The sequence below is a fragment of the Pseudorasbora parva genome, chromosome 5, assembly GCF_024679245.1.
Source record: "Pseudorasbora parva isolate DD20220531a chromosome 5, ASM2467924v1, whole genome shotgun sequence".
Lineage (NCBI taxonomy): Eukaryota > Metazoa > Chordata > Actinopteri > Cypriniformes > Gobionidae > Pseudorasbora > Pseudorasbora parva.
The window spans coordinates 17,541,957-17,556,093 of record NC_090176.1 but is presented as its reverse complement, the minus strand read 5'-3'; the positions used below and the strand labels follow the sequence as shown (position 1 = coordinate 17,556,093).

Here is a 14,137-nt window from a genome sequence, read left to right as displayed (position 1 = left end):
TATTCATAATTCATTGACAATTGACAATTCATTGCTAAATCAATAAAAATTATAATAATAAAAATAACATTCACAATTCTTTGATTGTCAATTAATGGCCACATGACATGCTTAAATAAAAATAAACAAAAAAATATTGTTAGTAAGTGTTTTTTTTTTAAATTGTTTTCATTTTAATAAATTATTTAATAGCTTTTCATTAAACTCATAAACCCCATCTGGGAAATTGATGTAAACGGCAATTTGCACTTCATGTTGCTAATATATTTTCTTTTTGTTCGCAGTTTTATATCAATATGATACAAGATTATCCTATTAAAATCAATGTGATAAACGAGTTAGGTCAAAAGTAATCTAAAAGTAATCAAAAAAGAAGTAACCTAATATTACCTTAAATGTGCAATGTAATGGATTATGCTACTAACTACAATTATTTTTGTCATGTAATTTGGAATCAGTAACTGACTACAATTTGTAAGTAATATAACCAGCACTGGTAGTAGTAATTGTATTAGTCAACTGCACAACTCATGTGATGTCAACATGACACCGCCCATAAAGGTTGTGACCAGCCATGCAAAATAAACCCTTTTTTCAACCGAGAAGACAGATGTCTGGAGTCCATCATTAAACATGTTGTCCATTAAGTGTAAAACTTTTTCAATTAGCAAAAACATAAAAATCCTGAGTTTAACTTTAACATAATCATTAGCCTATATCGCCTTATTTTGTTCTAAGTTATTGGTAGCCTAGTTGACCGGACTCCAGGTCGTTACTTTAGTTCATTAGGAGCAAGTTGGATTTCAGAGACTCTGTAATCCGGTTTCCCCATTTAAAAATAAAATAAAAAATCACCCCCCCAAAAAGACGAGCTTTTCTCTAAATGCGGTATTCATTGAACTTACCTCAGCATGACAGCAGACAACAGCCAGGAGGAAAAGCACGGGTACACATCGAAACATCTGTAACGGGCGGAGAGAAGAAAGAGAAGGGAGGAAAATACATTACAAACAGAGAAAGCGTTCAAAGCAATACAGCACAAGTTGTTTAGACGGTGTAAAAGGTTGAAAATAGTGTCCAGGTTTCTCACCATTTTTTCTATTAAAAAAACGCCGGTTTTTGTGTGTTGTAGGAGGGAAAGCGCGGCGTCTCGGTCCGCTGTAGATGTGTGGATCTGAGGATGTGATCGCAGGAAACTCGAGCAGCGCTCAGGAATCCGTTTCTTCCCCCTCCGTGACGTGACGTGGCCCGTGAAAAGCCGTGGAGCAGATCCAGATAAAGAGCACACACTCAAATTCACACACTCCCCGGTGAGTGGCCGACTCAAACTGCAAGAGCTTTGCGTTAGAGAGTCCCATTTTACATGAATCAATATTAGCTACGTGCAAATTATTATTGGAATGGCATGAAAACGGCTATCGATGAAGCAAAGCAATCGAATATCGTTTTAGGTCAAATAATAGTTAGAAAAGTTGTAGCCTAAGCGAAAATAAAGGGAGAGAGAGAGGAAGTCTGATATAGTGGTATATGTTATGAACATCTTCTGCGTCCAGTGTGAAAAACAAAAGACCAATTAATTCAACATGCAAATAGCTAATCGCTGTCGGTTACATTTTGAATTCTTTGGATTCTATGACTGAGATTTTAATTTTATTCAGTCATATTATTTTATAGGGGTTGGTTCGTTGGGCTTGAAACTAAACGATTTTTTAATTATCAAATTAAGGCCCTATTGTGTTAATATGTTAATTCAGATGCCTTCAGGTGTAGATTTGATTGTTTTACCATTCTCCCATAGGCTACCTGAAATATAAAAACTAATTCTAATCGTAAAAATAACCATTATTATTATTTATTTATTTTTAACTATTACTAAACAATGCCAGAAAAACATGAACTATTTCAATAGTTGTGTGTGAATTTTATATATTTTTCATATTCATGTCTCAGTTGTGGCAACACTTCCACCACACTGTTACCACAGATAAAGTTTTATTAAAGGCTGAAGGCTACATGTTTACCAAGGAACAGTCAACAGTTTGAGATGAAATGTGGTGGAATAAAACAAAGAAAAATCTATATTTCAGCTCTCAGCAATGTTTTTTTTTAAATTAAAGTTAAGGTTGAACAAAGGCAGTAGATGTTGGTACATGATGGAGACCTCCATCCAGTGTTTTTGTCACCTTTAAAACCTTAAAGATCAACATCATCACATCTAAACAGTTTGTGAAATACTTTTAACAAAGCTGAAAGCATAGGACTCTCCCAGTGACAAAATTGTGATTTAGAGAGAAAACCACCTGTTTATATGATTATGGTGGGTATAAATCAGATTTCTGTTTACACACCTTATGTAAGGCCCTCTATTACATCAATTTTACCTCTAGTAAAATAACCTTTTTTCTAAGAACACATTTACACAAGTAATAGGTGTTATTGTTCAGCATTGCAATTATTGGATAGAAGATTATGTGAATAGGCCTTTTTAGCTGGCCATGAACTCACACAACCTGCAACATTGACTTGAAGCAAACCATCACTGGACTGGATAAATCAACATTTAAAAATAAATAAATAAATAAATAAAAATATAAAAATATATATATATATGCTACCGGTCAAAAGTTTTAGAACGGTAAGATTTTTAAAATGTTTTTAAATAAACCTCTTCTGTTTACCAAGGCTGCATTTATGTTATTAGAAATACAAAAACACAGCTGTAATATTGTGAAATATTATTAAGATATAAAATAACTGTTTTCTATTTGAATATATTTTAAAATGTCATTTATTCCTGTGATGCAAAGCTGAATTTTGAGCATCATTGCTCCAGTCTTCAGTGTCATGATCCTTCAGATATCATTCTGATATGATGATTTACTGCTCAAGAAACTTTTTTATGATTATTGTCAATGTTGAAACAATTGTATAGGCTACATTTTTTAGGATTCTTTGATGAATAGAAAGTTTAAAAGAACAGCATTTATCTGAAATATAAAGCTTTTGCAACATTATAAATGTATATACTGTCACTTGATAAATTGAACGCATCCCTGCCAAATAAATGTATTCATTTCTTTAAGGTTCTTTCCCAAATCTTACCGACCTAAAACATTTAAACGGTAGTACAATGTTACAAAAGCTTTTTATTTCAGATAAATACTGTTCTTTTGATCTTTCTATTAATTTTTATTTGAAACATTTATAAAACTGGATTGGTAAGCATTCTGAAATAATGTTTTCATAACTTATGAACATCAGCAAAACATTATACATATTTTTGTTAGCTGCACTATACTAGTGTGCTTAAAGGGGGGGTGAAACACTCAGTTTCAGTCAATCTCATGTCAATCTTGAGTACCTATAGAGTAGTATTGCATCCTTCATATCTCCGAAAAGTCTTTAGTTTTATCATATTTATAAAAGAAATATGGGCTGTACCGAGTCTTTCCGGAAAATACCGAGCGCCTGGAGGCGTATCGTGTGGGCGGAGCTAAAGAATGATGAGCGCGCAAAGCGGTGACGTCCTCAAGCGTGGAGAAACCCATCTATCTCAGCTAATACAGATAATGATCCAGAATCAAATCTGAGGCTGAAATAAACTGAACAGGAGAAACGGCAACATCAGGACGTCCGTCTCTGTGGTATGTAAGTTACTGTATTTAATGGCCTCTCCACATTTCTGTGTCTTTACTCGCAGTGTATGAGGACATGATTCGGTTTATGGACTATTGTATGTGACTAGACCTTAGAAGTAGCAAGCAGAACGGTTTTGCACGTCAGACTAGTGTAACGTTATACAGAACAACAATGGAGTAACCGTTAGCGCATTTGAATGACGAAGCACGCGATCGTATGGTTTACTGATGTTTACTCATGCGACGGTAGCCAATAGCAGAGACATTTGAAGTTGATTTACTCACCGGCATCTTCCAAAGCAGGACCGCTCTGTCAAAAACACACTTCTTTGGTATGATTTGGTGAAGTCCTGTGACAGCAGTGACCGTGGAAATCCACTTTGCGACGCGACTGAAGCGATGCCTTGAAGCTTCCCGTCATTTCTGCGTTCAAATCGGTTCAAATGCAGCGCTGCCTTCCCGGGGCGCGACATAAGTGTTCACGGAGGACTGGATCTGCACCTGAGAGACTGTTTACAGCGTGCATTTCCTCTCTCTCCCTCTAGTTACGCGCGCGCGCACCCTTCCGGGAGAAGAGCCCGTACAGCCCATACAAGGACCTTCCGCTCTATTTAACGTCAATTAGACCCATACTCGAAAAAAACTCGCCGAAACTTGTGAGAAACCGGAAGGAGTATTTTTAACACAGAAATACTCCATCAAACGTCCAACATTAGTTTTTGAAACTTTGTCTATGTTTAGGATGGGAATCCAAGTCTTTAAAGGTGTAAAAAGCTCAGTATGCATGAAACAGCATTTCACCCCCCCCTTTAAGCTTTTGTGTTCCACTGGCATCATATAATCAAATAAATAATCACACTTTTAATTTTGGCTAAACTATCACTTCAACCTGACAATTCATTAGCTGTTTCTCATAGCAACAAGTCTCTCTTAAATGCAGAGTTTTGATGATGCTTAGCCAAATGACTTATCAAATTTAAAGGATATCCTATTCCACAGGGTCCCTTTTCTTTAAAAAAAAAAAGGAAAAATGAGCTTTGTCATGTCAAAAGGTAAGGGTCTGGTGTGTTGTGTCAATGTATATGCTAATTTGATAATGATTTTCGAAACACGTGAAACACACTGATTTTTTTTTGTGTGTAACATTCTTTAAGTATGTATTCGTTGAGCTGCATAGATTTGTCAGACTTACCAATCATGCAGAGCAGATAGTAGCTTTACTTAACCCAGACTTTGTCCTCCCTCCTAATGTTTTTCAGCCAAGAGTGCTTGGTAATCAGAACAGCACATAATTGCCTCTCCACAGCCACTTTTCATCACTGTTTATCTAACAGCATCTGCATAAATCACTTCATGAATGAATAACCTGTCACAGATGCATCTGCTTTTCAATCTCCTGTACTACACCTTTAACACTTGTCAGATGCTCAGAAACAAGGTCAGTGGTGATGACGCCTTTGTTTTCCTTCCTGTATGATCACTTTATCTTCCTCTCACAACCAGCACATCTACCCATACAAGCCCATACAGAAATGTGCTTATGCATATGAAATATGAATATATGCAATATATGCTCATAAAATAAAAAAATCAAAATTTCATATTAGAAATTGGAATAATTCGATATATTGACATATATTTATCCATATATTATATATGTATAATGTATATTTTGACATACGTCTCATAAATTAAATATCCTAATATGCTCATATAGTAAATGCATACAGTTGCAAGAAAAAGTATGTGAACCACCTGCAGAATCAGTGAAAATGTGAATAATTTGAATGGGGTGGTAAAACACATTCTTCCGAAGGCTGTTTGTGGGGTGCACTGTAAGGGTTTATGCTTTGTTTTAAAAATAATAATAATTTTGCATACATTTTACCTTTATTCTACACTGCTCTGTCCCTCCTTGTAAAAACGGTCTGATGTTTTCCTGGTTCTATGAAGCCGGTCCCTCAAAAATAAGCAATGGGCTCAGATTGGTTAGCTGGCCCAGTGTGTTCTGATTCGCTAACTGCCTAGTGCACGCTTCTCTGAAACCCCCTACCTTTACCAGTAGTCGGTAAAGACTCTTATTACAATCAAAAATAGCGGAATAAAATATAAGTTAAGTAATAAATAAGTCTGTTGCTCTCCTGCATCGTTCTGGGTCGAAGCAGCTGCAACAGTGAGAGATCTCGAGGCAGGCGCGACACTTACCTACAGGTGACGGGATGCACGCTTCATTACAGACAAATGAGTGGATTAAAATACATAGTCAGGTCGCAAATAAGTAAAATAAGGACATGATAGCACTGTATGTTGCTTTTTTACATCAAACGCAGCTGTAAAACAGTGAGAGATCTTGAGGCAGCTAGGCGAAATGCGATTGGTTAGTGGTGAATATTAACCTATTGTGCGTACAGTAGAGGCTCTCGTGTGCTGTAGCTTGTGTAAAAACGGCGAAATTGCATTTTGTGAAAAAATAACAGTCCTTTCGTTCACATGGATCTACCGGACTGGCAGCTGCCTCCAGCACTGGCAGGTTTTAGAGGAGCTGCCTTAAGCAGTGACGGCTTTTGTGACGGCTTTAAAAGCAAATATGTCCCTTTGCTTTAAACTTTGAGCGTTGTAGCTTTGCAGATGTTGTTTATGCTCGAACAGCAACAGTACACACTAGCTAAAGTTAGAAAAGTGAAATCGTGTTTTACCGCCCTTTAACAAAGTTAAAGAGATCATACAAAATGTGTTATTTTTTATTTAGTGCTGTCCTGAATAAGCTATTTTACATAAAGAATGTTTACATATAGTCCACAAGACAAAAAATACTGAATTTATCAACGTTTTCTGAACCATTGATTCTCAATACTTTGTGTCGTTCCCTGGATGATCCATGGCTGTTTTTTGTGATGGTTGTTCTTGAGTCCCTTGTTTGTTCTGAGCAGTTAAACTGCACAATGTTCTTCAGAAAAACCCTCCAGGTCCTGCACATTCTTCAGCTTTCCAGCATCTTTTGCATATTTGAAACCTCTCCAGCAGTGACTGTATGATTTTGAGATCTTTTCACACTAAGGACAAGTGAGGGACTCAAACACAAGTATTAAAAAAGGTTCAAACATTCAGTGATGCTCCAGAATGAAACATCATGTATTAAGAGAAACATGTGAACAGGATGAAGATGTCCATGTTTATTTTTTATTTTGTATAAATATTTTGACCAAAGTCTCATCAAGTTTTCCCATCGGCAGTAACTTCCGTCTGATTTGAAAATAATAATAATTGAGTCCCTTAATTGTACTGTCACCAAACCAAGAATAAAAGTAACAGAACCCTGACAAAATGTATATGTAAAATACAAGTTTATAATATCTGTTTCATGCTCTTTACGTATATGATTTGCATAATTATACAAATATACTTTATTAAACATGGTTTTATTTATATTTGTTAGCCTACATATTTGTTCGTGAGAAAGAATTCTATGAGCATACAACATGTTTAAATAAACTTTTTACAAATATTAATTATTACAAATATATATTGTTATGTATGATCTTAACATACTGCACATTACCAGTACATATAGAAATGTATTATATAAATATCTGTAATATATGCATATATACAAATTTTACTATTTTATATATAATATAACGTGTATATATATATATATATATATATATATATATATATATATATATATATATATATATATATATATATATATATATATATATATATATATATATATATACACATTTATATTGTTTACATATATGGCATTAACATATAAAAAGACATATAAAATCATTTTAATATATGGGTATTTTATACATGGTATAAACTTATTGCTTCATATATCAATATATTGTGAGGATGTATATGTGCTAATAATGCATTGCATTATGAAACATATATGACCTCACTACTCAGATATAGGCACATACATATATTACATTTCCGTATGGGAGTAAAGAGGGGTGTGGTAATGCACAGTAAAGGCCTATTTATACAAATTGCAAAATGAAAATGCGAAACAAAAGGCAAAAAAAGGGTCTGTTGTACAGGTCCTTCTCAAAAAAATAGCATTTTGTGATAAAGTTCACTATTTTCCATAATGTAATGATAAAAATTAAACTTTCATATTTTAAATTGCACACCAACTGAAATATTTAAGGTCTTTTATTGTTTTAATACTGATGATTTTTGGGATACAGCTCATGAAAACCCCAAAATCTCAAAAAATTAGCATATCATGAAAAGGTTCTCTAAACGAGCTATTAACCTAATCATCTGAATCAACTAATTAACTCTGAAAACCTGCAAAAGATTCCTGAGGCTTTTAAAAACTCCCAGCCTGGTTCATTATTCAAAACCGCAATCATGGGTAAGACTGCCGACCTGGCTGCTGTCCAGAAGGCCATCATTGACACCCTCAAGCGAGAGGGTAAGACACAGAAATAAATTTCTGAACGAATAGGCTGTTCCCAGAGTGCTGTTTCAAGGCACCTCAGTAGGAAGTCTACGGGAAGGAAAAAGTGTGGCAAAAAACGCTGCACAACGAGAAGAGGTGACCGGACCCTGAGGAAGATTGTGGAGAAGGACCGATTCCAGACCTTGGGGGACCTGCGGAAGCAGTGGACTGAGTCTGGAGTAGAAACATCCAGAGCCACCGTGCACAGGCGTGTGCAGGAAATGGGCTACAGGTGCCGCATTCCCCAGGTCAAGACAGTTTTGGGCTACAGAGAAGCAGCACTGGACTGTTGCTCAGTGGTCCAAAGTACTTTTTTCGGATGAAAGCAAATTTTGCATGTCATTCGGAAATCAAGGTGCCAGAGTCTGGAGGAAGACTGGGGAGAAGGAAATGCCAAAATGCCTGAAGTCCAGTGTCAAGTACCCACAGTCAGTGATGGTCTGGGGTGCCATGTCAGCTGCTGGTGTTGGTCCACTGTGTTTTATCAAGGGCAGGGTCAATGCAGCTAGCTATCAGAAGATTTTGGAGCACTTCAAAAGTGTTTGAAGTGCACTTCAAAAGTGCACAATCAAAAGATTTCGTTTTTCAGCACAACCTGGCACCTGCTCACAGTGCCAAAACCACTGGTAAATGGTTTACTGACTATGGTATTAATGTGCTCAATTGGCCTGCCAACTCTCCTGACCTGAACCCCATAGAGAATCTGTGGGATATTGTGAAGAGAAAGTTGAGAGACGCAAGACCCGACACTCTGGATGAGCTTAAGGCCGCTATCGAAGCATCCTGGGCCTCCATAACACCTCAGCAGTGCCACAGGCTGATCGCCTCCATGCCACGCCGCATTGAAGCAGTCATTTCTGCAAAAGGATTCCCGACCAAGTATTGAGTGCATAATTGAACATAATTATTTAAAGGTTGACTTTTTTTGTATTAAAAACACTTTTCTTTTATTGGTCGGATGAAATATGCTAATTATTTGAGGAATTCTGGGTTTTCATGAGCTGTATGCCAAAATCATCAGTATAAAAACAATAAAAGACCTGAAATATTTGAGTTGGTGTGCAATAAATCTAAGTTTTTTATCATTAATAATTAACTTTATTACAATATGCTAATTTTTTGAGAAGGACCTGTATATTGTCAATAGAGTAGCCATGCATGTTCACACATCACACAGAAGTCACTTTAAAACTACGCAACCTTCTGTTGGTGAACGTGGTGAATATGTGCATGTGACCAACTTGAACACTGTCACCACTGTGTTCGGTTTGATTGGACTTTCAGTTTGTATCTGTCACGTGTTCCTTTGTTCAGTTTCCCGCCACTAGTCTGTCTCCCGGGTTACAATCATCATTAGTTAATTTGTGTCAGCTGTGATCTGTTAATTATCCTCATTTGAGTTTGTTATTTAAGTTCCTCCTGTTCACTCTGTCTTTGTCTGATGTCTGTTATGTTAGATGTGTTATGTGATGTGTCTTTCTACTTTCAGAGAACTTTGTTTGAGAACTGTATTTACCTGTATATAACTGTATTTACCTCTTCCTGCCTGCACCCGTGACAGAAGATTGGGCTGCCTGAAATGGAAGACAGGGCAAGATTAATCGTCCTGGCTCCGGAGAACCATAACATTTTTTTTTCTTTTGGTAAAAACTTTATTTGTTTGGCCGTCACCCGTTCCTTGGCCAACGAGAACTTAAAGACCCTGCTCCAGATTGGGGTGACATTCCATCACCCTCTCGACCTCCCAGACTCCGCTGGAGTAAACTGGAGAGAAGCTGTCATCTGGTGTCTGGAGAGCATTGCGTCCCGATCTGGAACACAGCTAGACGCAGAGCCCATATCTACATTCTCGACTGCGGAAAACTCCCCGCAGAAAAATGTGTCCCTGCTGTGACGCATCAGCCAGGGCCCGAGAAGAAGAGGACAGAGCTGACCCTTGCCCTGGAAGAGGAGCTCCAGCATGAGTCTGACCAGGGCTGTGAGCCCACGACTTATGTGGACAAAAGGATCAAACCATAGAGAATGAGGACTGGCTGATTAACTTCTAGGATGAAACACCGGGTGCGTCCGAAAACTGGAAAATGCTGCCTTCGGAGGACACATTTCAAGGCAGGAAGGCATCAAGGTACATCTGTATCTAATGTTAGCTTCACTTCCTGTCTCCTGAGATACCGTCATCTAATTGATTTTTGAAGGCAACATGGGTGCATTTACAAGCACACCAGTAAGTTGATATCTCACAAATTTCAGCTTATTGAAATAACCAGTTTTCCCCGTTTGCATGCAAACCAGTAAACTGACCGCGTTTACATGACTTTATTATTAAACCAGGTTATTTCCTTGTAGTGACATCAAACATAATAATGTCTGTATCTGACTCGGAGTATTCCAAATGTTTCATCAGTTGTGATTGTTAAATAAAGCATAAACTGCGTCAGCGGGAGATTTTTGGTTCATGTGATCCCTCATGTGGTAACAGATGCAGCGTTTTGACTGAACCTCTTCTACTTATGCTGCAAGAGATGAGAAAACATTGTTATAATTTTCTGGGTCTTAAAAGAGTCTGCATTTGTGATTATATGTTCTTATTTCATTCAAAACGCTAGCTCACTCTATGTCTGGATGTGTTTAAATCTGCTCTAAGTTTAATTGTTGTCACCTTAAATGCTCACTTCAATAAGCCGACAAAAAGCAGGTTAATTCATTTACATGCAGTGTGAAATCGAGGTAAGAGGCAAAAAACTACCTGTCCCGACCGGTTTATGCTTACACCGTTTATGACCTTACTCCGATAAAAGAAAACAGGTTACCGCGTTTACATGACCATGTTCATTGTCAGGTTATTAGGCATAATCGGCTTAAGAACGTGCATGTAAACGCACTCATAGATGTGTCCTCCGCTGTCTTTTATATCCCACAATCTTGTGTGTGCATTCTTTGACAGTTGAACTGAAAAAAAGATTGCATCCGAAAGGTGCATTTGCTGGTCAGTTTGTGTACTTTTTTTTTTTTTTTTTAACCAACATTTTTCACTTCGGATATAATTTCTAGCGATAAATTAATTAAATACTTGTTTATTTCACACCAAAGCTCGCTGTAGATCATTAAACTGTTACACTGCCTAAGAAATCTGGTAGGCTCACAGCAGAACTGATGGAGGGAGGAGCCAGGCACCAACCAAATCTGAGCCTTAATGTGGCAGGATAAGTTAATTGCTATTGGCTTGCTTAAGTATGGTGGGTAAACCAATGAGACTTAAGCAGCCATAGTATTTAAGGACCCTTATTTTGGCGGGTCTTGTACGGCCCTGTTGATTCCGGGTTCTCAGCTTCCCCGTGGCATTTCCTTTTCTGGTCCCATTGGTATACAGGTATGTTGGGCTGCAGATGGTGTAATGTGAACTGCTTAAGGCTGTGCTATGTGACAATATGCACTTTTTTTATGGTTTAGAGCAGTGCTGGTGGCTGCACTGTCCACACTGTGGCGAGTGATGGCGGAGTTCGCTCGGGTATGTTTTGCTCATCTTCAATCTTCTGATCACTCGTGTGGTATTTATTTTGTATTGCTTTCAGCATAGCGACAATGGCAAGTGTGTAAAGGCTGGTCGATGGACTGATGCACTGTGCTGGTAATGAGTAACCATACAATGTTGCGTTTGGTGTTTTATCTAACCTGATTGTAAGTATGTCTTCCCTTTCTCACATTGCAGTTGGGTGAATCTAGTCTAACACTCTGATTTGCTTGCCAATTGTAGAATGAGGATCAGAAATCAACGTTAAATTCCCCTTTCTAGCCGCTATTCGTAATGCCGCTGCTGTTTTGTTTGCGGTTATCTTCATACTTTGTTCCTGTGGATCAGTGCCGATTTGGACAGCGTTGCTGATTAAGGCCGGCCGTGGCTGTACAGTTTGTTATTGAATTGTACCGTTGTTTTAAATTTTATTCATTGTCTTGTTGGTGCCATCCTGGTGCACCGTGTCTGTAATTATTTTGTTTTGGTTTTCACTTATTAGTTAGTCTTATTTGTGTAAATTCTGTTGTGCTTCTTGCTAACATTTCCTCTTTCTCCAGGAGCCAGTGTGGACTTGAAGTGGGGAACGGGGAAGGCTAGCTGCGTCCATTCAGTGGCGTGTTTCACAGTGTGCTGTGTGTGTGTGTACGTACTGACACAACTGCTTGAAGGTGTGCGTGTGGTGCCAATGCGGTGTAAGGTTGAGGTGGGTTTGCATAACCATCCTGAATAGCAGCCGGCCTGCCTCGTTCCTGTAACCCCTGGTCCTGGAGAATTGTGTTTTTTGGGCATGTCCCCAGAACGGCACATTTTAATATTGTATAATAAAATCAAATTCTTTTTGTATTGATACTCACGTCTCTCTGGACATTTCTTTGCCTTCGGTGGTAAAACTTACCTGTGTCCTTATTAGGAGTATTTCCCTGGTCCTCTACCAGGGTGGCGTAGTCGGGTTTATTAAATTGATCTATTTTCAAGTTCCCCACTATTGGGGAATGCCACATTAAGGAAAGCCATGGCAGAACTGATTGAGGGATGAGGGGGACCAGCAGTGATGAACAAGGGGGCTGGATGGAACAAGTGGCAACAAAGGAGACCGTGGGCTGGATGGGACCAGCAGTGACAAAGGAGACAGGGAGCTTGACAGGACCAGTGGTGAAGAAGAAGACAAGAAGCTGGCTAGGACCAGCGGCGATGAAGAAGACAGGAGGCTGGATGGGACCAACAGGGAACTGGATGGGAAAACAGAAAAAGGTCAGTTGGAGGATATAGGAGGAAGAGTCCACAGAGGAGCCACAGAGCAAACAAGATAAAGACAGAGGTAGGCTCACAGCAGAACTGATGGAGGGAGGAGCCAGGCAGGCACCAACCCAAATCTGAGCCACGAGGAAAGCCATGGTGGAACTGATTGAGGGAGGAGCTATGGGTAGATCCTCTGCAGTGAGTCCGGTGGAACACGGGACATTTAATGGATGTGGAGCTGGAGACCTGGTCTGAGTTGAGGGACTGAAGAAAAAGGATGACACCCCAGGACTGAGGAACTGAGGAAATTGAAGGAGAGGAACTGGAAGGAGTTGGAGGGAGAGGGAGGCCAGGCAGGACCAGTAGCATTGAAGTAGACAGGGAGCTGGATGGGACCAGTGGTGGTGAACTAGACAGGGGGCTGGACGAGACCAGTGGCAACAAAGGAGACAGGAGGCTGGATGGGACCAGCAGTGACAAAGGAGACAGGGAGCTGAAGGACTGGACCAGTGGTGATGAAGCCCGCGGCCCAGGATATGGCTTCAGGCATTAGCTCTGCCTCAAGCTATGTGGTGAGTATGGCATGAGGCTAGATGGGCTCTGGACCCAAGCTGATAGTGGTGGTCAAGTGGCTGGCAAATTGGCTCCTATACAACTTCACCGTTGGTGAAAGAGGATCCACTCTTGGGGAGAACCAGTTCCATAAAGACTTTTAACTTCCCTTAAAGACCACAAGGGGACAGGGTGACTAGTTGTTTCATGGTATCATTTAAACCATAAAAAAGGTTATGAGTGCACTTTCTTAGAAGTGTTTAGTGGGCAAGGTCCACACACTGGTGTGGTCCTCGAGGGTGTGATCATCCTGTAGAGGAGGAGGAGGAGGCATTTATCTTCTCTAGGTCCAGTATTCTGTCATGTAGTCAAGTCAAGCCACCTTTATTTCTATAGCACTTTTTACAATGCCATGTTTCAATATGGCATCCATGAAAATAATGCAACCTGATTTGGTTTGGCTGTACAGCCACTCTGGAGAGAACAGTGATGTTATCCAGCTAATTTCAATTGTCACAGGTGAAGGAAGATGGAGAAGGGAGAGGTAGATCATAACATTAGCCATTTAATGAAATACAAAGAAAGCAATTTAACATGCAATACAGTCCAAATTTGAAGAAAAAGCGAGCTAAGAGTAAATAAATACAAACATAAACTTGATGAATTGGGAAAGTACATTTTAAAGCTAAAAGAGAGATACACCTAATATATATTTTTTTATAAACCTGCAGTGTG

At 38.9% G+C, this 14,137-nt stretch overlaps 1 protein-coding gene and 1 long non-coding RNA gene across 3 annotated transcripts in view; one reads left to right on the top strand and one right to left on the bottom strand.

The window, feature by feature from the left end:
- fstl1b (follistatin-like 1b) overlaps window positions 1-1,322 on the bottom strand; it is a 150,770-nt gene extending 149,448 nt beyond the window's left edge. For both annotated transcript variants that reach the window (XM_067443394.1, XM_067443395.1), the window contains exons 1-2: window positions 1,091-1,322; window positions 906-962 (exon numbers count right to left, since the gene is read on the bottom strand). In XM_067443394.1, the coding sequence (XP_067299495.1) occupies window positions 906-962; window positions 1,091-1,093 (60 nt within the window). In that variant the 5' untranslated portion in view covers window positions 1,094-1,322. The remainder of the gene's footprint in view (window positions 1-905; window positions 963-1,090) is intronic.
- A 9,980-nt stretch (window positions 1,323-11,302) lies between these two features.
- LOC137076001 (uncharacterized) lies at window positions 11,303-12,784 on the top strand. Its single transcript, XR_010905154.1, has 5 exons — window positions 11,303-11,467; window positions 11,548-11,605; window positions 11,670-11,775; window positions 11,852-11,985; window positions 12,204-12,784. It is a non-coding gene; the product is annotated as an uncharacterized lncRNA (long non-coding RNA).
- Window positions 12,785-14,137: the final 1,353 nt, after the last annotated feature.